General features: G+C 47.0%; 1 protein-coding gene across 1 annotated transcript; it reads left to right on the forward strand.

Annotated features, from left to right (window-relative positions):
- Positions 1-1337: 1337 nt before the first annotated feature.
- PNOC (prepronociceptin) lies at positions 1338-24696 on the forward strand. The gene is made up of 4 exons (XM_044268058.1): positions 1338-1367; positions 10923-11072; positions 21207-21657; positions 24461-24696. The coding sequence occupies exons 2-3, from the start codon at positions 10947-10949 to the stop codon at positions 21606-21608; spliced, it is 528 nt and encodes a 175-aa protein (XP_044123993.1). The 5' UTR covers positions 1338-1367; positions 10923-10946; the 3' UTR covers positions 21609-21657; positions 24461-24696.
- Positions 24697-25737: the final 1041 nt, after the last annotated feature.

Genomic DNA, 25737 nt, shown 5'->3' on the forward strand with positions numbered 1-25737 from the left:
TTCCATCACCTCCCCCTCCTAGAAAAACAACAACAACAACAAAAATCAACCCAATTTTGGGTTAGCAGTCAAGCAGTCAGAGCAGATGATTTCTTTCATCCTTCTCCGCTGATCTCAGGTCCATGAAAGAGCCAGACTTGCACCACAAGAGGGTACCTGAACTCCTTGTACAACATGGGCTCAAATCTTGGGATTCTGTAATATTTTTGCATCTTTTTGGGAGAGCCAAGGAGAAAGTCATGTTGCAATTTTCCTGGGACAAAGAGAAGCACAGCATAACCTGGGGGCGCTGGGGACCTAAGCATCGCCTGCCTGGGCTGACCGTGAACCACCTCCCCACGGGGAAGGGAAGGAGGATCGGCCCTGAGAGGTGGGGGCATCTTCAACAGCATCTGAGACTCCAAGGGAGATGACACCCTAAGGTTCGGCAGCAGCTTTGAAAGTACTCTGTTGTGACACTAGATGTTGACAGGGGATTTTTAGATTTGGTGGGTATTATTTAATGTGAAAAGGGTGAAGGGGGTGCAGAACTCATTTATTAAAGGTCTCATATGTTCCAAATACTAATAGAATCTCGTTTTTCTCCCCACAATGGTCCTGGGAGGTATCACACCCATTTTACAGAAGGAGGACCCGAGGTTCCCCAAGAGAAGTAACTTCTTCTGACAGTAGAGACAGAATTTCAGACACTTCCTTCTGAGTGTAAAGGCTCAGCGTTTTACATTGTGTCATGCTGTGAGCACCTGTGAAAGTGCCTCCTGGCGTGACCCCTGGCAAGTAAGAGCCTCTCCCCTGAATGGCCTAGTTGCTGCCGCCTGTGGCGTAGGGACAGTGGAAGGGGCTTGGCTTAGCTCAGTTCTGGGCTTCTCTGTGCCGGTGGGAGCTTGGCGTGAGATTCCCCTCCTTCTGCCCCGTCCCTCTTCTTTACTCCTCAGGCTAAAAGGTTGTTCAAGGAGACTCCATGACTGGGGTCCACCTCGTCAATTTCACCAGGAGCCTTTTTTTCTGACTGACTTGCCAGAGCTCCCCATCAGTCCTCACTGTGCCTCTGGAAGCAAAGGGAAAGCAGCTGGGGGATCCTGGCAGAAGAGAGTCCAGGTAAAGCAGGCTTGAGAATGGATGGGGGGTGTCACAGGTCTGAGCACAGAGCCAGGGTTGGGGTGGGGGGAGCAGGGAGCAGCCAGGAAGGATTGTAGGTTCTGCTGCTCACTTGATTAAGGGGGTCAGCGTGTGTATGTGTCATCGAGGTGGGCAGGGAAGGGGAGGGCTGTGCGTGGGGTGGGGGGAGGATATATACACGCTGGTGTGGCTGATACGGCAGAACCGAGCCTCCCAGCCGAAGGAGCCAGGCTACCCACAGCTCTCAGGTAGGCGGCTGCATGCGAACCCCAGCCCCAAGACAAACAGCTGGGAGCCCCGGGAAGGAACACAGCAGCCAGGGGCTCTTTCCTCACCCTCTCTCCTTTGTCCAGGGTGGATGCTGCTGGCCTCCTGGAAAATTATTTCTCCATTCCTCTTACTTTCAGTGCTCAGACAAGGGGTGGGAGGGGACGGCTGAGGTTTTTATCCTGAAGAGAGAGATGCAGAAGAAGGAGCTGAACTTGGAGATGAGAGAAAGTTTTGATTCCCCGGTTGTGGCCCTGACTATGTCGTTGTTATCTGCTGGGAAAAGGTGGATGCAGGAGTGAGATGAGGGGAGGAGCAGGCACTGGGGCAGGGGGCTTGTGCGTGATTCCTGTCTGTGGCTGACTTCCTTTCTTCCCTTGCCTCGGAGTGCAGAGTGCGTTCAGGCTGGTTTTCAGCATACCCCTGAACTTGATTTGGAGTGGGATTTTTCCGTCCTACGGGAACCCTTCTCCCTTACGCACTGAATAGAAATTGCTGGTAATGATGTGGGGGAAGTGGGACCCGGGGCGTCACGCTCGACCGGTACAGCGCGGAACGGCGGCCACTGTGTGTGAGACCCACGTAGATTTCCGCAGGGGTGACCTTGGACGTCCAGACCCTGAATTATGTGGTGGTTTCTTCTTTTTCTTTGCATGGTTCTCCTCCTGCCCATCTCTCCCACTTAAAGGTCTCTGCTGAGTCCTGCTGAATATGACGTTCAGAAGTCATCCAAACTCTCGCTCTTTCTCAGCCTCCTTTTCTGTCTCCTTTGTACGTCTCTCTCCCTCTCTCTCTCTCTCTCTCTCTCATACACACACACACAAATACTCTCTCAGTCTCTCTCTGCATATCTCGCTTCCCCTCCCTTCATTACCCATGCTTTCCTCCCCACATTTCACTCTGAACACGGGTAAGTTCTGGGGGAATTTCAAGTAAAGCAGGATGATTCGGGAGATGGACTATTTAAAGCAAGCTGCTTTGGACTTGAATACCCTGATCCTAGGCTTAAACATCTGTGTTTCGCTTCCTCGAGCAGCCCATAATTGCCCCAATTATAACCAATAACATTGTTCGGCAGACTAACAAAAGATGAGCTTTGCATGGCATTCGCCAGCAAGCCTAAACCGGAGTTTTCAACATAGATGGGGGGGAAAGTAACTGCCTGGCTTCTTATCAAAACCTCCCAAAGAAATTGCTGCTCTTTCTCACTGCCTGTGGGTAGCTGCCGCACGCACACTCCTTTTTCCCATTTATAAAGTGAGGCAGGGAAGTAGTCAATACACTTCCACTGATGCTGTGATACCTTGAACAGAAAGGATCAGTGTTCTTCTGGGCTTGCTGAGTCCTCTGCAGGCGAGGGTGCCTGGAGAGACCATCCTCAACCACCATCTCAGTAAAAGGAGCAGCTTCCACCAGCCCATGTGTGCTGCCCAGTCGAGGGTCCTATGCTGCAGCCTGGGGTCTAGGGGTGCAGTTCTGTTCTCCGCGCCCCTGCTTCAGCAGCTGAAGGCTGAAGGCACTCAGGGATTCAGAGAATGCGGGAGATCTTGCATTGTCAATGAAGGGAGTCATTGCAGGATTAGGCTCAAACCCGTGCTCTCTGGAGCCGATGACAGGAGCTGTCACAAAGCCATTCTGCATTCAATCAATCCGTTATTTATCATCCACACTCCACCAGGCAGGAGAGGCGGAGGGGGGGGTGTTCTGGTGGATCAACAGAGGTGATGATAACAACCCTTTACGCTCATGCAACGATTTACGTCTTCGCGCTTTTGCACCCATTATCCCCAGCAAACAGCCCGGTGAGCTGGTGTCATTGTCTCCGCGTTGCAGGTGGTGAAACTGAAGCTGAGAGCTCGGCTCCGCACCGTGTCTGGGAGTCTGAGCCCTGGGAGGACTGAGTCCAGCCTTCCTGGCTTCTGCACACCACCCGCTCTGGGCCAAGGGTGCTCACCAGTTAATGGGGGCGAGGGTCAGACAACACAAACACAGTGAAACAATTAGAGGACAACGCAAGGTTGGGTGTAATTAAGTCCTAAATTGCATGGTCCAGACAGCGAGTGCTGGGGGAATTTGGAAGAAGGGGCACTTGCTCCTGGATTCCGGAGATTCGAACTGGGCAGTCAAGGAGGTAGAATCTGGATGGGTTGAGGGCTTCGGGGAGGGAGGTGGAAGCCAGGGCAAAGCCACAAAAGGGAATCAGCCTTGATTGAAACCTACTATGTGCCAGGAAGGGAACTAAACTTGTCCACATGTTTATTTTATGCTAACACCCCCTCCCCAACGCACACACATCCAGGCGTGGTAGGGTGTGAAGGTTAGGGTGAGTGTTCTATGCTTTTATCAACAGGGTTCAATGAGCTCCACTCCGTAGCCCCACGGCTCCTGAAGCCCAGGACAGAAATTTCGCAACTGCGTCTGGGGGAAGCTACTCATCAGACATTGTAGGAAGGGAATGGGCCCTTCTCAGGAAACAGGAGTCCTTCCGACAGCATCTTGGAGCAGTTTCAATGGCTGAGAACTCATTAAGCAAATTGGATTTTCTCGATGCTTTTATTTCAACGCCCGTAGGTGCTCCCACTCTCTATCCTGAGGGTTTCTTACTAACCAAAGACCTTGAGATCTGGGGCACACCAGTTTGGGGGGCAAGCCGATTTTCTGGGCATCTCCCTAGATAGGCTCCAATCACGTTTGGTCTTGACATTCTGTGATCTTGTGGCTTTTCAACTGTTAGTTGCTCCCTCAGCATTGCAGAAACGAGGCCTGCCCGGCTCTGAAGGGCCTGGTGTGGCAGATGAAGTGAAAGGTTTGCTCCCAAGGAGTCTAAGTCTGGGTGAAAATGTCAGTGAATCATACAGCCAAGGCTCAGAGCCAAGCTCCGCTCTTCCCACACTCATCCTGTGCTTCCTCCTCAGCCCCCATCCCCATTCATCATTTCATTCGTTCAGCCAAGAAGCACATGTGACACTCATGATAGGAGGCTTGTAGTGCTAAGTGTCAGAATGTCCTCAGCTTCGTAGGAACTCACATCCCTGCAGCTGAACGCTAACTGAACCAGTTTAGGCCCACGGTCTCCCAAAGGGGTGTGGATGCTCCTGTGATCCGCTGGGCTTTGGGAAACTGAAGCCTTGTTTTTTGTTATCTTTCCTAATTGGCACTTTAGTGGGTTTTAGAATGTATATAACTTACGAGTCAGTTGGGAATGTGTGCTCACAACTGTTTGATTGCTGGGGGCAGAAGGCTAAAGAAGTCTGGAGAGTGCTGGTCTGGATTCATGGCTCTTTGGCTTATGTGTATTTTCTAATCTTTATGAAAGAACATTCAGGGCGCCTGGGTGGCTAAGTGGGTTAAGCCGCTGCCTTCGGCTCAGGTCATGATCTCAGGGTCCTGGGATCGAGTCCCGCATCGGGCTCTCTGCTCAACAGGGAGCCTGCTTCCCCCTCTCTCTCTGCCTGCCTCTCTGCCTACTTGTGATCTCTCTCTGTCAAATAAATAAATAAATAAAATCTTTAAAAAAAAAAAAAAAAGAAAGAAAGAACATTCAGTGATTTTAATATAAAAGTAAATGAAAGCTTTTAAACATTCATTTAAATTATTTTGACCGCCTATGTGGAACCATGGGCCAGAATCAGGAAGATCAAAGTTCAGAGGGATCCCTTTCCAGCTTTGAGGCAGCCCTGACAGGAAATGTGTCTGTTGTGCCTCTCCAGGTCCTCACCTGAGCCCTGGCTACTGCCCTGAGGCCACTTCCTCAGGAAACCCTCATCTTCCCTTCCTCTTCCCTCCTCCCTTCTTGCTTCCCCTTCCCAGGACAGCACAAATATCCGGCCACTTAACAAATTAAAAATACTAACCATCTCACCCAACTGCCCCTTTCTGGAGAAGGGGAAGCTGAGGCCCAGAGAAAGAAAGGGCCTTGCTCCAGATCCCACAGGGAAACAGAGAGCAGAGGCTGGAGCCCAGGACTCTCTCTTTCTAAGCACAGGACTCTGGCTCATTCATTGCTCACCAGCACCAACCCTATTTGGTCTGTTGTAGGGGGTGCAGGACTCGCTTTGCCCTCCACCTCCTCTATGCTCGCTCCCTCTTCACAGGTGGAAATTCAGAGCAGAAGGAGAACCTTTTTGAATGTAAGTGAAAGGAGGAAAGGCCACTGAAGAAGCCTCCCTCAGTAACAGCTGGTAAACTAGCAAAATCCCATGTAGGACTCCTGTCTAAGATGAGTCAAAGAAATGAGGCGTGTAGAAGACAAACCCCTGTGCCTATGGGCAATAAGAAACTCCTTTGGGAAGGACAGGCAACAATAAGGACGTTGCAATAGGTGAGAGGGAGCCCAGAGCTCAGGATAAAGGGGGATCGTTAGGATGAACTCGCCTACCCAGAGACAGACAGCAGCAGAGATCCCAAGTGGCCTAGTGAGAGCAGGAGCTCGGGGATCAGATGGGCTTGAGGCTCCCCTCTGCCACTCTGAGTCATTACTCCTCTGTCTTCTCAACTGTAAAATGGGGATAATAGCACTTACCCCACAGGATGGAGCTTACAAAGCTATTAGCCCAGCGCCTGGCACGTCGTACTCTAAATATGAGAGTAAGGTGAGGACGGTTGAAGACAGAGACTGGCCCAGGGAGATCCCTCCAGAACTGGCCAACCGTTCTGAAGCAGAAGCAGTACGTAGAGTTTATGGTTTTCCAGAACACGCCGTTTGACGTCAGCACGTCAGAGTTTGAGTTCTGGCTCTGCTATTTATAAGCTACATGGTCTTAGCCCAGTTGCTTAACCCCTATGAACTTACGTTCCTCTCAAAAAGAAGTATGTTCTTAACCCTTGGTTCGAGGGTTGTAGAAGAATATAAAAATCTTTTGTGACTTGTAAAGAATAATATCTACACACATGGTTGCTGAAAAGAACAGAGACCACGCACATGCCTCTAGCAGGAAGGCTGTCCCTCCCCCCTTCTCCACTAAAAGCACCAAACTTAAACAGGCTTTCTCAGAGGCCATAAGATGAAACTCAATTAACTTCCAGCTTCATACGTAATCCTCCAAACAGATAAGCAACTAATTATATTGCCCTGGGAAGCAAGATTACATGCAAATAGATTAAGGCTAAAACACAGTGGTATTTTATCTCCATAAGCAACAAGGCACAATTAAATTTATGAGGTGTCATTACCAAAATAAGAGGTAATTAAACATTTCTTTATTCAATAAGAGATGTCCAGATTATAGCAGCACCACATGAAAGTGTTAGCCAAGTGTATTTCGCTTGGTTCACCAAGTGAAATACAAGCCAGGTGAAATTCAAACGTATTCTGGGCAGTTCTGTTTACTGATGGTCATTTTCTTGCAATAAACCACCTCTACCGCCTGTCCTGATCCCCATTTTGCAGTTGAGAAGACAAACACTTGCAGGTAAAATAACTCACCCAGAATCACACAGAGGGTAAAGATTAAATGTATATTTATTTATATTTATGAATATATTAATCATGAATCAATATATTAATCATGAATCAATTAGCTTCCCACCCTTCACCTTACTTGGCATTAACTGATACACAGAGCTACAAGAAAAAGCACATCGATTTCGTGGAGATTTCTTAAAAATGAAAAACTTCTACTGAGCTTCCAGAACAGTTCACCATCTAATTCAACCTAGAACACAATGGTACTCGGTGTTGTGAGGAGTACCAAAAGAACAAAATACAGTCCGCTCTGTGAGGATAATTAGATTTATTTTGAGTTTCACTTATATTGGCCTCACCAAAATATGACAGCAAAATATGGAGATAGACCTTGGAGTTAGTCCCATTTTAAGGATTCTTGGAATTGCTGAGAATAAAGAGCTTTGCATATGGATGGGTTTTAAACAAGAGATGGAGTCACTTGTTCAGAGTGAGGGGTGGAGGGACAGAGAGGGTAGGGAGGTTGGAGCCTGAAAGAGAGGTGTCCCATGGACCCGCCGGGACGGCCAAGCTAATGCCAAGTAGATTCGAGAAGTTTTGCCAAGTGCCAGACCAAGGACAGCTCACATTTTATATGCGGGAAAGCTACCAGACGCATTTTACATGCTAAATGTCCCAGGAGCTCATCTTCTTTCTTCACCTCACCCTAAAAACCCATTTACCCAGAATTTGAGATAACAAACATCAGTCAGTCCACCGGGCATTTCCTGAATGTGCAAGTAGCCGCGGTTAATGAGGTTCATGAAAAACCTCAGCCGGAGAGCATTTCATTAACAGCTGTCACAACTTATCAGCTCAGCCTACGCAAACATTATGTATTGCAATTGTGTATGAGGAAGAAACCCATCCCTCTTCTCCTAGCCTTCCCTTTCCTCTGCGACATGCAGACACTGCCACCATGTGCCCAGAGAGGGCACAGCCATGCCATTCTGGACAAACGTTACAAAAATGTCTCCCAAAGAGAAGGATTGAAATTTAGTAGGATAGGAAATGGTAAGGCAAGTCTCAAATTAAACAAAAGACATAGGCAGTCCTCCGTTTAAGACGCGTGTTTATATGGCGGCTGTTTGGAATTCAAGACGCATTTTCTCTTCAAAAGAACCTGCGTGATGAGCTTCTATAGCTTGTGTACCGACACCTATTTGACCTGCAAACTTAACATAGGACACTACTCCAACCATGCCTCACAGCCCTTTGTAACCAGGCTTCTGCTGGAGCGTGCGTGGGGCTCAGGATGAGAATGGCATCTTGCCTCACTCTGGAAGACACTGTTCCTACCCCAACCCCCTCGAACTCAACACTCACCTAAGAGACATGCTGTCAGCCCCACAGATCCTGAAGCGCCACAGATCCTGTGCCATTAGATTCCTGGGCCCTGTGAGGCCGAGGCTCCTGAACACTCCTCAACTCTTCGTGAGCTAGGAGAAGAAGAATGCTCCTGAGATACTTAGCAAACATTCTGAGCACAACTTAAGTGCCAGAAATACAGGGAACTATAGAACATGGTCTCTGCCCTTCAGAAGTCACCATCCAGCGGGACAAACAGACACAGAAGTCCAAGCTTACAGTACGATGTCACAAGTGCCATGCAAGGGACGATGACAATATCATACAGTGAAGGCTATGCTTTGAGCTCTTCCTTTTATAACCTTTTATTCAGGACTGGTTATGTGCCAGGGGCTGGCACAAACAGCCTACAAACACCAACTGCCTGCAAACACCAACACATTCATGACCATGTGAGACAAGTTCTGTGATTGTGCAAGTTTTACGGATGAGAAGCTGAGGGGTTGAGTTACGATATGGGATCTGGACCCAGTCGGTCTGTAGTGAGGAGCAGATGAGAAAATGCGAATCACAGCTCAGGGACACAGGTCTGTTGTGCCTGGTTGACAGGTCCCTGAGGCTCTCTTCCTTCCCACTGTGATGTGCTGCTTCCCCATGCCTTGAAGCAGAGGAAATTCATTCAACTCCATTCAGGGGTCAGAGCTGGCTTCCCAGAGGGGATAATTCTTGAGGTGTGTACCAGTATGAGTGGGAGACAGGTATTCTGGGCAGAAGGAAGAACGTGTGCCAAGGTTCAAAGGCATTAAGGACAGGATAGAAATGGGAACTCTCCATGATTCACTAGGACCAGAGGGGATGCCAGTGTGAACAACAGGAGACAAAGTTAGAAAATGCGGGCAGGGGCAGTCGCAGTCCCAGTGGGGTTTAAGTATGAAGTGACGTCATCAGATCTGGAGATGTCTTCTGGGAGGCCAGATCATTAGCTGGACTAATTAGAAGGTCATCACAATAACCAAGATAGGAAGTCTCAACTAAGGCACTGGCCCTTGGGATAGAGAAGAAAATGCGTATGAGAGGTTTCTTTGTATCAGGGTTTGTCTTCATTGTTCATTAGCCCTAGAACCCCCATCATCTGGAGGGTAGAGTCCAAATCCTTTGGATGGCAAACAAGGGCCAGTTCCAGCTGAGCGAAACTTCTCTTTCCACAAGGAGCTTCCCTTAGACCGTGAAGGCAGGTGGCCCTGGGACACCAGCCTGCTCACCACCCCCTCACAGGCTGTGGTCCTAACACCTCTAAGCCTTTCCAAAGGCTGTTTCCTGGGCCTCTCACATGCCCTCTTCTTTCTCCTCTTGGCAAACTGTTACTCATTCAAAACCCATCTCAAATGTCCCCTCATGGACTTAACAAACACGATTGAGTATCTTTTCATGGACAACCTCTTGGTTATGAGCTACTTGGATGACACAGAACAAAGCCAGTGGTGAATTCAACTGCAAGACCCCCTCCTTCTCTTGCCTTCTCCATCCCACGCCCATCTTCCACCGGGGATTCTCAGACTAGCATGTATCTGGATGCCCTGAGGATCCTGCTAAAAAAGCAGCTCCAACTTTTCAGGAGTTAGGTCCAGGGTTAGGTTGAGGGTTAGGACCCTACATTCTGGTCCCTTGTGATGCTAAAGCTGGTCTGTAGGCTGCATTTAACAATCAAGGCTTATTTCTCAGTAGAGTCTGATGAAAAAGCAATAAGACAATAATTTTTATTTTTCTAGGCCGGGCTCTTTGTTGAGGTAAAATTTATGCACAGTGAAATGCACAGGATTTAAATGTACAATTCCATGGGATTCAGCAAACGTACATACCCCTGTGACCCATACCTCAGTCAAGAACATTTGCAATGTTCCCAGAAAGTTCCCTTGCTCCCCTTTCCACTTAATCCTCCAAATAAAGCTGTTTCTACAGGGACACAAACCGATGAAGTCCAAGGAAATAGCTTTCTGATTCAGGAGGCTTGATCACAGAGTAAATTTAAAGAGAAGCAGGAAAAACTGTACATCTCTCAGGCAATCCCACATAAAGAATGTCAATGACTGATCTAACTAATGATGGTTGGAGCTATTATCTTCATGTCTTGGTTCATTTTTCAATAAAGAACCACACATACCCGGACCTGTGTTTTGCATGGACGAGCGTGGTGAGCACAGAGTCCCTGGGATCAGGAAGCTAGCTCACACCTCGCCCAGGAAACAGACAAAGGGCCCAGAGTGGGGAGGCTTCTGGGAAGAGCAAATTCTGGCACGCCGGTCGTCCCTGGCTGAGACAGAAGGCTGGGGGGTGGAAAGACAAAGTACACAAGTCATTCATAAATCTCACTCTCGCACGGCACTTGGCAAACCTTCCCTTACAGATCTCATGTCTTTGCAACCGCCCTGTGCCAAGACAGGTACCACCATTCCCCTTTCACAGGTATGAAAACTGAAGCTTGGAGAGACCATCTTAGGTCCCACATTGGTAAGTGGCAAAGTAAGGCCTTTAGCTCCCTGGAAACAGTTACGCAGGTTGAAGCCAGCTATGTGGCAAGGATCACAAGGGTGCTCTCCCTAGGGGCCCAGACACTAGCCTCTGCCCCCAAGGGGCAGGCTCCCTGTATCCTCGATGACTCATGTCCTTCTGGGAGGGGAATCTTGGGCTCTGGTGCTATCTCCTCTGGTGCGTCCCCCTATGTAAGGCCCCCACAGAATGGCTCTTCTAATGGCCGCCCACCCTCCCTTGTGTTTTGGCATTTTAGACCCCGGCTTCCTGCTCCTGCACCATGAAAATCCTGCTTTGTGACCTCCTGCTGCTCAGCCTCATCTCCAGTGTGTCCGGCAGCTGCCAGAAGGACTGTCTGACCTGCCGAGAGAAGCTCCGCCCGGCTCCCGACAGCTTCAGCCTTGAGGTAGGCCCTGGAGCATCCCCTTCTTCTCCTCTCTCCTTCCTCCAGACCCAGAATGAGAAGTTCCGGCCTTGCCCAGAGGTCACGTGACTCACCTGGTGTCACGTGGTCAGCAGGCCCCAGAAGCCGGGCCTCCGCATCTTCTAAGTGCACACCCTGACATCTTTCCACTTCTCCACATTCAAATAAAGGCCTGCGTGTGCTGCTATTTTGTGCCCATTATTAAAATAATGCACACTCATTTTGGAGATTTCGGCAAATTCAGAGACGCCTATAAGAAAGAAAATTACCTTTAATCCCACCTGTCAGAGAAAGAACCCTAGTTTTTTCACTTGCTGTATTATACCAGCATAATTTCCCCCACGTTATTTTACTTTAAGTTCTTTCTTTCTATGAATACGGCTTAGTTTGTTTAACTCTTCCCCTCCCGTTGAACATGTACGTTGACCTCCATTTTTGGTATTATAGGTAATTCTACAATGAATCCTAAATGTTTCCTCATACTTTAAGGTTTGAATTTGAGGTGCTAATCTGGCATTAGATTTCTTTTCACTAAATAAATTGCTTTCTCAATGCTTTCATGTCAGTCTAAATAGTTATTCCTCTATGACATTCAGTATAACTCAATTATTTTTTCTTGGCAGTCAGACTTCTTTCAAAAGATGTTGTATTTGGGGGCGCCTGGGTGGCTCAATCTTTAAGCATCTGCGTTTAGCTCAGGTCATGATCCCAAGGTCCTGAGATCGAGCCCCGCATCGGGGTCACTGCTCAGTGGGGTAGCCTGCTTCTCCCTCTCCCTCTCCCCTGATGTGTTCCCTCTCTTACTGTTTCTCTCTGTCAAATAAATAAATAAAATCTTTTTTAAAAAAGATGTCATATTTCAAACGTTTCAATCTTTTTTTTACTTTGATTTCTTTATTCATTCCTTTTTTTAATTTCTTTTTTATTTATTTTCAGCATAACAGTATTCATTATTTTTGCATCACACCCAGTGCTCCATGCAATCCATGCCCTCTATAATACCCACCACCTGGTACCCCAACCTCCCACCCCCCGCCCCTTCAAAACCCTCAGATTGTTTTTCAGAGTTCATAGTCTCTCATGGATCACCTCCCCTTCCAATTTCCCCCAACTCCCTTCTCCTCTCTATCTCTCCATGTCCTCCATGCTATTTGTTATGCTCCGCAAATAAGTGAAACCATATGATAATTGACTCTCTCTGCTTGACTTATTTCACTCAGCATAATCTCTCCCAGTCCCGTCCATGTTGCTACAAAAGTTGGGTATTCATCCTTTCTGATGGAGGCATAATACTCCATAGTGTATATGGACCACATCTTCCTTATCCATTCATCCGTTGAAGGGCATCTTGGTTCTTTCCACAGTGTGGCGACCATGGCCAATGCTGCTATAAACATTGGGGTACAGATGGCCCTTCTTTTCACAACATCTGTATCTTTGGGGTAAATACCCAGGAGTGCAATTGCAGGGTCATAGGGAAGCTCTATTTTTAAATTCTTGAGGAATCTCCACACTGTTCTCCAAAGTGGCTGCACCAACTTGCATTCCCACCAACAGTGGAAGAGGATTCCCCTTTCTCCACATCCCCTCCAACACATGTTGTTTCCTGTCTTGCTAATTTCGGCCATTCTAACTGGTGTAAGGTGATATCTCAATGTGGTTTTAATTTGAATCTCCCTGAGGGCTAGTGATGATGAACATTTTTTCATGTGTCTGATAGCCATTTGTATGTCTTCATTGGAGAAATGTCTGTTCATATCTTCTGCCCATTTTTTGATATGATTGTCTGTTTTGTGTGTGTTGAGTTTGAGGAGTTCTTTATAAATCCTGGATATCAACCTTTTGTCTGTACTGTCATTTGCAAATATCTTCTCCCATTCCGTGGGTTGCCTCTTTGTTTTCTTGACTGTTTCCTTTGCTGTGCAGAAGCTTTTGATTTTGATGAAGTCCCAAAAGTTTATTTTCACTTTTGTTTCCTTTGCCTTTGGAGACATATCTTGAAAGAAGTTGCTGTGGCTGATATCGAAGAGATTACTGCCTATGTTCTCCTCTAGGATTCTGATGTATTCTTGTCTCACATTGAGGTCTTTTACCCATTTTGAGTTCATCTTTGTGTACAGTGTAAGGGAATGGTCGAGTTTCATTCTTCTACATATAGCTGCCCAGTTTTCCCAGCACCATTTTTTGAAGAGACTGTCTTTTTTCCACTGTATATTTTTTCCTGTTTTGTTGAAGATTATTTGACCATAGAGTTGAGAGACCATATCTGGGCTCTCTACTCTGTTCCACTGGTCTATGTGTCTGTTTTTATGCCAGTACCATGCTGTCTTGGTGATCACAGCTTTGTAGTAAAACTTGAAATCAGGTAACGTAATGCCCCCCATTTTATTTTTGTTTTTCAGCATTTCCTTAGCGATTCGGGGTCTCTTCTGATTCCATACAAATTTTTGGATTATTTGCTCCAGGTTTTTGAAGAATACCGGTGAAATTTTGATCGGAATGGCATTAAAAGTATAGATTGCTCTAGGCAGTATAGACATTTTAACAATGTTTATTCTTCTGATCCAAGAGCATGGAATGGTCTTCCATCTTTTTGTGTCTTCTTCAATTTCTTTCATGAGTGTTCTGTAGTTCCTCGAGTACAGATCCTTTACCTCTTTGGTTAGGTTTATTCCCAGGTATCTTATGGTTCTTGGTGCTATAGTAAATGGAATCGATTCTCTAATTTCCCTTTCTGTATTTTCATTATTAGTGTATAAGAAAGCCACTGATTTCTGCACATTTACTTTGTATCCTGCCACGTTGCTGAATTGTATCTATGAAAGACCCACAGCAAATATCATCCTCAATGGGAAAAAGCTTGCAGCCTTCCCATTGAGATCAGGAACACGGCAAGGATGCCCACTCTCACCACTCTTGTTCAACATAGTATTAGAAGTCCTAGCAACAGCAATCAGACAACAAAGAGAAATAAAAGGTATCCAAATTGGTAATGAAGAAGTCAAACTCTCTCTCTTCACAGGTGACATGATTCTTTATATGGAAAAACCAAAAGACTCTGCCCCCAAACTACTAGAACTCATACAACAATCTTTATTTTTTTAAGACTTATTTTTAAAAGATGTTTTTATTTATTCATTTGAGAGGGAGAGCATGAGTGCAAGCAGGTATAAGGTCAGAGGGAGAAGCAGAAGCAGACTCCCAGCTGAGCTGGGAGCCCCAGTGCACGGTTCAATCCCAGGACCCCGGGATCAACACCTGAGCCCAAGGCAGCCACTTAACTGATTGAGCCACCCAGGCATCCCTCAAACTCCTCAGCCTTTAAAAACAACCAAAAGTAATGACAGTCCCTTAAGGCAAGTGTGCAAACATAGACCATACCTTCACGTGGGCTAGCTCACCAACAATGAGCATATGCAGCCCCTACAGACCCAAACACCAAGCTCTTCCCACACCTGCTCTGTGGTTTTTGAGCCTATTTTCTGAACAGTAATAACTATCACGTCATGAAGAGCATCCCCAGATAACCCATCCAAAGTTTATACTTCCTTCTCATTCATCCATTGTGGTTTTTCTGAGCATTTACTGTATGCCGAGACCAGAGCCAGGCCAAGGGATCCAAAGGTAAGCAGATGGATGGAGTTTGCAAGCGGTGGGAAAGAAGATCCCACAATCCCTCCAAGAGGGATTAATTATTGGGTGCAGGGGAAGCACAGAGCAGTAGCCCCTCCTAGACTTTCGAGGCTTTTAGAGGAACAGACATGTCTAAGGAGACCTAAGGAGTGGGAGCAAAGAGGCAGGGAGAGTGCTCCAGGGGGAGGAGGGAGGCAGGGAGCACCCAAGCAAACGCATGCATGGCCCGGAAGAAAGTGGCATGTAAGGAACTGAGAAAACAGTTTGGGGGAACACAGAAGATCCACAGGCCTTTGCTTTGCAGCTCAGAGAGGTTTAAAAGTGCATCTACAAACCACTTTTCCCTGGTCTTAGTAAACAGAGCAGACAATTTACTTCACGTGTAAACCAGTGACCAGTTGATAATCTGATAATCACCACGCTGCTCAATTCTCAATTTGCCATCTAGACGAGACGGGAAGTTATGCACAATTCTGCGTCCTCTTTCTACTTCCTGTTGGGCTCCTGTTCTTCTCCCCACTCCGTAAACACAAGTGACCCCCAAGATTCTCTCTCTCCTCCTTCATCCAATGCTCCTACTTCAAAACTCAGATTAAACTTCACCTGTGAGAACACTGTGCTGATTCTCCACTTACCCCCAATACTGCCAGCCCCTTGCTCCTTTGTATCCTCACAGATACCTGTGTCTGCTAGTCTCTCACCAAAAGGTATGAGCGTCCTTTTCTGATTGTGCTGGGGATCCACAGTGCGCGGCACAGAGCCTGACACAGAGCCGTGGAAATTGTAAGACTACCAGACCCTTAGTCTCCTAACGGGTCCATACCTTGCAGTCGCAAGAGAATCTGGAGTGTGTTTCCATCCCTCCCTACCATCTTAAATCTCTGGGGTCCAGACAACACTGACAGATACTTCTTTGAAACAGGCCAGATAATGGCCAGTTAGAGCCTCACAGTGAGGGATAAATCCTTCAAAGTGCCTGCTGACCCTCAGAGGACCTGACTGCCTGATTGTTTTGTTTCTAGTTTGTATTCGCTTTTAACCTACTTTTAAAAGTTTGGTGAGATGCCTAGAATGTTGGCAACCACATCTCTTTTCCAAATCTTACAAGCCTTTTCCAACTCTGTAAATTATGGGGGCTGGGGGAACTTAGATGTTTCAGCAAGGATCACCTTCCCAATCCCTCCACTAAATTATGTAATACTGAGCTATTCCCAGGACCCCTGACATCCTTGGCTTTATCAAGAAGTTCCATGTTTCCCGCTCCAGATCAATGGTCCAAGTATGGCTGGCTTTTTGTTAGACTATCATTCTGGTCGGTAAATGACTCATACACCCAAACCCATTGCAATGTCTTAGGCATCCTTCCTCCTCATTATGAATGGTGCTTACGCCATCGGCTTATGTTGAAACAATTAGACTCATCGAGTTATTTTAGAGACAAATGAGAAGGTAACCCTCAAGGTCTGGGAAATTAATTTACAACTTCCTGAAACTTGATTAATAGCAAAAGAAACTAACTTCTAGTGCTTTCTATCCTTCAATACATGAAAACTCTTACTAGTTGATTTGCAGTGGGAGTTCATAATGTGTTTTTCTCTTGCACTATTCATCTGCTTGCCTGCTAGTGTTAGCCCTCAGACATTTTAGCAGAACCTCCTACAGCAAGTGGCTCGCAAATATCTCTTGGTCAGAAGTGATTTGATTCTTTAGGGGCAGAAATTTGGCAATCCCGATAAGCCCCTTCTTTTCCTTCCAATGGGCTCACGTGCCTCTGTTTCCCTAATGTTCGATCCCAGACATCCAATGGCCCTTTGCTCAGTTTCCTCACAAACCCAGATTTACAGATCAATTTGGCACCAATCTGAGACTTTCCAGATGCTCATCCACGCTCTGGCTTAATATAGCAATGTCATCCGTGTGGGCTGGGAAATGTGTCCAGCTCACTTACTAGGTCATTAACCAATCTTTGAAAAGAGGCTGGTGGGTCCCTTAGACGGGAGGGTTGGGCATTAAGCTCATTTGTCCATCTGCTGCTACAAATGCTGTTGTAAATTTGGCTTCCTCGCATTTGCCCAAAACCTTCTCCTAAATCAAGAGCTGAGATGATTTTGTTCGCATCTAATTCTTCTAACAGTATGTTGAGTCTCTGTATAGCCCATGCATCTGGTTTGATCATAGATTTGCATTTTCTCTGATTGACACCTAATCTAATTACCATCTGGGCTTAGCAACCCAGGGGCTCACAGAAGATCTAATAGCTTCTAGGCTTAACAACCTCCACCTGTTCTTGTAAATGAACAGAATCGTTCCACAAGCATTTGGGGCTCCTATTTTGTGGGCAGTGGACCAAGTCTGCTCCAAGTCCATGTGAACTCCAAAGTTTTACCCTTCTTCCAGCTTTCCCTGTGCTCCCCGTGCCTTCCTGCTCTCCCCTTGACCCTGTAGAGTAGGACTCCTCCCACTCACCACTGCGGACACTTTAGGCTGGGTAATTACAGGGGGCTGACCCGCACAGTGTAGACTGTTTGCCAGCATCCCCGGCCTCTGCTCGTTGGCTAGCAGTAGCATATGCCTTCCCCCACCCACCTTATAACAACCATAAATGTCTCCAGACATTGCCAAATGTCCCCTGGGGACAAAATTGCCCCCACTAGACACCCAGGGCTTTAGAGTAATCAGCCAGTAGGACGATGATCTGAAAGCATACAAGTTGGTTCTACCTGCTTTTCTTCAAAGTATTTCAGGAGCAAGCTGAATATAGACCCAAGCAATCCTCCCTCTGAAGGAGACTTCGACCACTGTATTGCGGGATGACCCCTTCCTCCTCAGGGCAAGTTCCAAAGTAGGATTTCTCAAAGTACAGTCCAGCCTCAGACTCACCTGGGTGTTTGGTAAAAATGCCGATTCTTGGGCCCCACCCTGGACTTACTAGATGAGCATCTCCAGGAGTATAGGTTAAGGATCTGCAATCTAACAAACCAGCAGCAAGTCTTGAAGAACCCCCAGGTTTGTAGCTACCTTTGTGTTCAGGTCTGCCCTCCCCACCTACGGAAGCTGCTTCCCATTCATTCTTTCGTACCCAGTGACACTGTGGGTATGAAAAAGGGATTTCTCTACATAACTCTGCTGAGTTGGCACTGATACTAGTTCTGTCAACATCTCTGAGGAGAGTCGAAATGGAAAAGGCATGCTCACGACTTCTGTCTCAGCAGGGACCACCGTCACTACCTCTGGCTAGCCGGGGGAGCTCCACAGGGCTGCACCTTAGAAATATTGGAGAAGAAGAGTGGCACTCCCACTGGCTTCTGTCTCTTTCTCCTCTCTGGTCCGGCAGAAAACGAGCATTTTCCCCATCAGAGCTTTATGTTTTAGACTCGCAAAAACGTTACTCTTATACTCATGTGCACTGATTTGCCTTGCAAGGGCACAGAGCTCATGGAATAGGAGGTGTCCTGGGTTGGAACTCAAGACATCTGGGTTCTTGTTCAGGTAATATCTTGTCTAACGGTGTAGTTTGGGACACATTACTGAACCTCATCATAACATGAGAACAGGGACTATGTCAGTGGTTTCCAAACCTACACAGATAGCCCAGAAGTCCAAGCTTTGTAAAAATAAGTTTTAAACCCTTGTTCTAATGCCTCAGGAATTTAACTGACTCTTGAATTCTGTCTTTTTTTTTTTAATTAACACATAATGCATTATTTACTTCAGGGATACAGGTCTTTGAATCATCAGACTTACACAATTCTCAGCACTCTCCCTAGCACATACTCTCGCCAACGTCCAAAACTCTGAGGGGCGCCCTGTGGCTCAGTTTGTTAAGCGTCTGACTCTTGATTTCAGCTCAGGTCATGATCTCAGGGTCATAGGATCAAGCCCCACCTGGCATCAGGCTCCACGCTCAGCAGGGAGTCTGCTAGTCTGCCTCTCCTTCTGCCCACCGCCACTCTCACTCTCAAATAAATAAATTCTGAGAGAATTTGAATTCACACCCAGACCAAGCAGAAGAGCAGACTTAAGGGGGAGACTGTATATCACATAATTAAATCCACCTGCTAGTAAGAAGGACCTAAACTGACAGTGGCTTAAATAAGACGGAGATTTGGTTCTCGTGAGGAAGTGGGGAGGTAGACAATTCAGGGCCAGTATGACAGCTCTGCCACAATGTCCAGGTTCCTTCTCTTTCTACTTTACTTTATATGGGTGCCCCTGTCACAGGGCTTCCATCCCCTGAGTCACTTCATGACATCAAAACAGCCAATTGAGCACCAGCCAAAATGCCCACATTCTAAGCAGGAGCCTAGAGGAAGGGAAGAAAGAAGGAGAAAAGGATGCTCTCCCCAGGTAAGTCAGCCTTCTGCTTTCCCGGAAGACACGCCTGGTCACTTCCAGGTATATGTCAGCGGTCGCCTCTGGCTACAAAGGTGTTTGAGAAACTTATGTGTGGTCTTCAGGAAGAAAGCAAGCGTTCTGTTAAGAATGAAGAGGGGAGATGGGTATGGAACAGACAACTGGCAGTCTCTGCCCCAGAAGGGAATTTTTTAATTAATTAATTTATTTATTTGACAGACAGAGATCACAGGTAGGCAGATAGGCAAGCAGAGAGAATAGGAAACAGGCTCCCCGCTGAGCAGAGAGCCCAATGCGGGGCTCGATCCCAGGGACCTGGGATGATGACCTGAGCCGAAGGCAGAGGCTTAACCCACTGAGCCACTCAGGTGCCCCCAGAAGGGAATTCTTAACAAATTGCATTTAAAGTGCTAATCAGGCACTTTAGTGGACGTACCAGACAGGGATCAGGGAAGTGTCGAGTTCAATAGATGTCAGGTGCTGGACGTACAGACCTGGGATTCCCTGAAAGAAATGACCAAAATCACAGCAATGAACAGTCATCAAGGGGCAGATTGTAAAGAGAGATGAAAAGGATCTTAAAGATAGAGTCTTAGGAATACAGGAAGAAAGAGCACAAACAGTCTGAGAGGTGAATGCAGTGTTAGAGAAATTTCAGCAGGGTGTGGTCTGCATTGCCAAAGACAGCACAGTCTGAGAATGAGGGCTAATTGCATCTGGTGACTGAATTCACTGGTGGTCTTGGAGAAGGCAGTTAGTCGAAAATGAGGGCCGGAGCAGATTGCAAGGACATGAGGCAAAATGGAAGATGCTGAGAGGGAGGCATGAGTGCAGACCACATCTTGGAGAAGCTTGGCAGGGACAAAAGAGGGTCAGGGTCAGGGGTGGTAAAGAGTTGCAGGAGAAGTAGGACTGGAGGAGCCATTTTGAGGGGTTTGGTGGGACAGTTGTAAGGTGTATGATTTTGCTGCAGGCACATCACACTCCTTGGTTAGGGATCAGGTTGGAAACTTGGCCCACATTGGCATCTATGCCATTCTGATCACCAGGGTTAGGGTTTCGCTCCCCAGATAGGGGGTACCAGCCACACACACCAGTCTCCTGATGTCCCACAGCTATCCAGACAGAGCAGTAACTCTTGATGCCCTGTAAGCCAGGTAAGAGCTCCAAGGTTTGATGAAGAGCTCCATGGCTGTCCATGACAGCAAGGTCAAGTTGAAGTGGGATTTTTCATCTGGCTGAGAACAGAAACACAGAGAAGCATTTGGGGTGAAGCCAAAACAGCAATATTAAAAGAACTTGGAGGTTAGATGCTTCCAAAAGACCTAATCAGAGATAGGAATACGGGGGGCAGGGCCAAGGTCAAGACCATTCAGGAGGGGCATGGAAACATCATGGTCAGCCTCTTGGTCTAGACTAGAAGTGGGAGACACTTGCAGAGACAGAGCAGCACTAGAAGTTGCCAGGGGCCAGGCAGGTCCACTGAATAGCATCTGTTGGCCCCTCTTCCCCAGCTAAACCTTAATGCCAACCTGCCTACCTTCCAAAGTGTCTTGAGCCTCGTTTTCCATAACTGAAACCCAGGTAATGATAACTAGTGTATGTGGGCTGAAAGTGAACAACACAGGGTTCATCTTAACATGGTGATCTTAAAATACCATGCAGATTTAAGTACACGCTTTGACATCTGCACCTTCTTAAATCAACTGGCCTCTCTCAAGCCTGGTAAGAGAACAAAATAAAATCCTTCTTTATGGGTGACCCTCGTGAGTTGTGCTTGGCTCCAAAAACTTAGCTAGGGCTCTAACTGGTGTAGCTTGGGGTACTCATTCTGCATTGACTTTCTGTGTCACCTGGGTAAATTAATCTCACCTCTCTGAGCCCTGAGTTTCTTCATTTGTGAAATGACAGAGCTGAGGCAGATAGTTTTCTGTATCTCTGCAACTCTGAAATTCTATGAACCTAAGTAACGCCATGTGAACGCGCTACACAGTCCTTAATAAAGAGATGCTTCAGAATCACTTGCATTGGTACTGATGCGGATTTTGTACCCAAAGGAAGGACTTTATCTCATTGCCTTGGACTAAGAGACATTCCCAATCCTTCTTTCTCCCACCTCTGTCTTTGCAGGTATGCATCCTTGAGTGTGAAGGGAAGGTCTTCAGAAGCCCACTCTGGACTCCATGCACCAAGGTCATGGCCAAGGGCTCTTGGCAGCTCAGCCCTGCTGACCCAGAGCACGTGGCAGCTGCCCTTTACCAGCCAAGCACCTCCGAGATGGAGCTGAAGCGTATGCCTCGCATTAGGAGCCTCATCCCAGCCCAGAAAGAGACAGAGCCCGGCATGGATGAGGCTGGAGACATGGAGCAGAAGCAGCTGCAGAAGAGGTTTGGGGGTTTCACCGGGGCCCGGAAGTCGGCCCGGAAGTTGGCCAACCAGAAGCGGTTCAGTGAGTTTATGAGGCAGTACCTGGTCCTGAGCATGCAGTCCAGCCAGCGCCGGCGCACCCTGAATCAGAATGGTCATGTGTAGCCAGAAGGGGAGCCCCTCCCAGCTGCACCGCGTCCCCTTCAACCCATGAGTGAGTTGGGTGTGAATGAGCTGGGGGTAAAAAGAAACCTTATATACCCAACTGTCTTAGCCTTCCTCCCATGCCTGGAAGCATGTTAGCCCCCAAATACATACACACACTGCATACTGCCTCAAGGTGTTCGGCTCCTGGGAGGCGGGGGAGGTTTATATTCACCTCCCTCCACACCCTCCCACCCGCCTCCTACCCACCCCTTCTCTAGGGAGCAAAGATTTCCTTAGCATTGTTCCTTAAGGCTGACCACTGCCATTTAGAGATTGGTTACCATGGGGATAATAGTAGCATGTTAAGATAACTAATTCCTCTATAGCTCTCCAGGAGCTCAGTTACTATGGGGACAGTTAAGTGGACTAATCTGCCTATCCAGTTGCCATAGCAACCATTCAGTTCACCTTTCTTCAGAGACCATCTCTAAGAACCTATAGCTGGACCTACCCCTAGCCATTTGCCGTCTGATTTTTGTGGCCGTGATGTTGCTATTTCACCTTCGAAGACAGATTAGCTCTCTTCTACCCTACCCCCTGTATCTCAAGGGGGCTGGATTCCACGGAAACCACTGCCCTTTCCCACTTTCCACCTGTAAAGGAGTTCTCGTTAGGACGAGGAGTTACACTTTCAGCTTTTCTCTCTTCCACTCCTCATTTGTCCATCCTGCCACCTTGCCAGTGTTCCTGAGGTCAGTGGCAACATCACTGAGCAAGGTGTGGAGAATGTGGCCCACCTGAACACGTAGTTTTAGAGCAGAGACTAAGAGATCATCATCTTTCTTCACTTCACTTCCCCAGGGGCCATTTGTGTTTATTTTTGTTTGCTTCCTTGCTTGCTTTTACTCTTCTCTCCCTCCTGTCCTTCCCCTACACCCCCCCACACCATGGGAATGCTCATACACGCCCTGTATTACAAATCAGATAAAAAACATCAAAACTCCTAATTTATTGCCCAGTCTTACAAACTTCACTTTCCCCAGCCCATCAACCTGTACAGAACGTCAAGTGGCATAAGAAACTAGCTCAGTAGAATTTTCTGAAAAATCTAAGAAAATCCCACCCATCAAACATGTGTGCTTAATTCATATATGGGAATTTGATTATCTACAGAGCCTCATACCTCTTCTTTAACTGTCTAGAAATTACCCTAATGGAAAACACTAATTAGTTGGTCAAAAACATTCCCCAAACATTACCCAAGAGGGACTTTTCCCTGACTCCGGGCATTAAAAAAAAGAAAAAAGCCTACATATGCTGTTTTATTTTGCTTCCCATATGTCAAAGGTAGCCAGATCAATAATACTCTTTAAAGCGTATCAATAAAAATGTTAATCTTTGGCACCCACAATTCAGCATAGGGACAGCCCACATAGCTCTTTGCAGGTAAGTTGGTTTGCAGAAGGCCCATTGCCAAATTCAGACATCGGTATTAAGTTGTGAGGAGAAGGCGGCCATGTGTATTTTAGCAGAATGACTAATCTCCAAAGGCCCTGAATTAATCTGCACCGTTTTTGAAGTCATACTCTTGGATCCTTAACAAGCACCCTCTTTCTTCCTAAGCCATATTTGCACAGTACCTAACACAGTATATCCTTCAGAAGCGGCATGGATTGAATTCTTTCAAATCTAAGACATTCTTTCTTCTTCAAGTGGCTCTTAAGGAACACTGAGGCTCTTGTCTAATTCCGAACCACAATTATTTTCTTTACCTAAAGACAGTTTAAAACCAGTCACATTAACAGGAATCAATTTTTAAAAAGAGAGAGAGAGATTTCAGCTTCTATTCAGACAATTGATTTTGCTAGTTTTCTATTAAACTTCCAGCTGAGAGGCAGTGAAACGTAACTGGTAACTAGCTTTTGTCTGCTGCTTTGCTAAAGATATAAAGTTCTTGATGGAACCATTGGAAACGTTAACCAGCTCATCTGGGTCTATCATTGATTTCTCTCCTTCTTCTTTCTGCAACCGTCTCTCTGTTTCCTTTTTTTGCACACATTCATGGTAGCTGAGTTCCAATAGGAATATGTACTTACGAGTCCACACCAGGCAGCTTAAACCCTGTTTTCATTCACCTACACACACACCCCAACCAGCCCTACACATGCCCAAGATGTCTCCTTATGGGGGAGCCTGATGCCAGGCTATTCTGGACTTCAGAGATAACGCAATGCCAATCTATACTTGGAAGGCTGCAGGAAGTGGGGCCTCCTAACACAGAAATAGGATAAGAACCCTACTCAGAAGGTGTAATGATGTGTTAGGAAGGAGGGACATTGACATGCAGGTCCAGTCCTAGACAGAACTGTGCAAGGGGGTGTCTAGTTCCTGTCCCTTTCCCTGTTCCTTTTCTACTCTATCCTCTGCCCCACACCTTGGCCCTTCCCGACAGTGGAAAGTGAGCAAATTCATTCACAGTGAGGAACTGGTGAAATCTGGTTTACAGAGACAGGTAAGAGCTATAAATGAGGACACTATTTAGCCTCAAGAAATGAAATTACTGCATATGGATTCCAAAAACCAGGGATCAGAGAGCTGTTTCTGGACATGGACAGCTGTTTCTGGCCTCTGCTATGCCTTTCAAGTCCCAGCTCACAGAGCTTCTCTTTATTTTGTGAGTCCTGCCCGTAGACTTGAGGCCAGAAAAATCAGGTATATAGAGGAAGTTAGGGAACCCTACTTGCTGCTTTGAAAGCTCTTTATTTGGTTGATAAGCTTTTCATTGCCTCCTTGCTATTGTTCAGGCAAATAGTATTGAAAAGTCAGAGAAACTATTGGGTTTGTCATTTTAATCATTTCTGTCTCCCCAGGTGTCCAAGTGATCCCCAAAACAGCATGTCTCCAGCCCCAGACCTGCCAGTTGGGAATCGGGACTCCTTTCCCAAGGCACTGAGGCAGGCTTTGCCTCCTGGTCCCCGTTCCCGCCCCCAGGGCGGAGAACCTCCCCGTCCAACCCCTACTCCCCCGCACCCCCCCATGGCATGTTTCATGACAACCTTGTTGCTACATCAGAGTGTATTTTTGTAATTCCTGCAGCTAACATATAAATGACCCCATCTTTCCTTCTCACTCCCCTTTCTTCTTCCAGGGGTGGGTCAAAGGAATAGGAAATCAAGCCTGGGGTTTTGACTTGTCACTGCCGTAACTTGTTTGTAAAAGAGTTGTTCTTTTGGACAGTTTGTTTTAAACAGATATTTCTCCATTAAACTTCTACTGAGCAAATGGTTAATAAACTGGCTGGCTGTTTTTAAGTGAGGTAACTGAGAAGCCCAGACTCCAGACACGCCATCAGAACTGCCTCTCTTGGGAAGGAGAGGCAAAAAGTACATGGCCCTGCTTGATATAAAAGCACGATGGGGCAAGAACACAGAAGCCTAAACGCCCTGACTGTTCTGCGTCTCGGGATCCAAGTGCGGGATCAGCACCACTGTTGGGGCAGCACCCCACTTCTGACTCAGGAGGGATTTGCATTTTTAATAAGTACCAGGTGATGCAGATCTTGCTGGTTTGGGGCCACTGGGTGGAGACACAAGGAAAGGGGCAGAGCTTAGAAGAGCTTGCTGGTATCATTTTTATCTCCCAACATGTTAAGGTATTGTCAGGCAAAGAAACACACCCAGAAAGGGTAAGCAAGGAGTGTCAAACGTCTTCGGTGTAGACCACGCGATGGAAAACCAGTAAGGGAGGGTAAGGAGCTCTTCCGGGAAGCTGGGGAGTCCTGGTGAGGGGGTTTAGTTACTACTGGAACCAAGAGGAATTGTAGCTCCATTCCCCCCGCCCCAGGCCCTGTAGCCATTCAGACACTGTGTGCTGCAGGAATGGCCTGGAGATGCAATACCCCAACTTCTCTCCCCCTGGCCCTTCAAACTCCAGTCTGGTCTCACCTGTTGGTCAAACCCAACTGGAAGCTGGCAAGTTTAGAGTGTATGCATGCAGTCATCAAGGAGCCTGGGAGGTGCCAATGCAGCATGTGCAGCCGGAAGTCACCACAGATGTAGAGAGGCTTGGGCAAACTGCAGCTCAGTAATGGATTCTACTGGGACTTTTCTGGGCGGTGGCGGGGCAAGGAAAAGGGGGCAGAAAGAAG

The sequence above is a fragment of the Neovison vison genome, chromosome 11 (assembly GCF_020171115.1).
Source record: "Neovison vison isolate M4711 chromosome 11, ASM_NN_V1, whole genome shotgun sequence".
NCBI classification, from domain to species: domain Eukaryota; kingdom Metazoa; phylum Chordata; class Mammalia; order Carnivora; family Mustelidae; genus Neogale; species Neogale vison.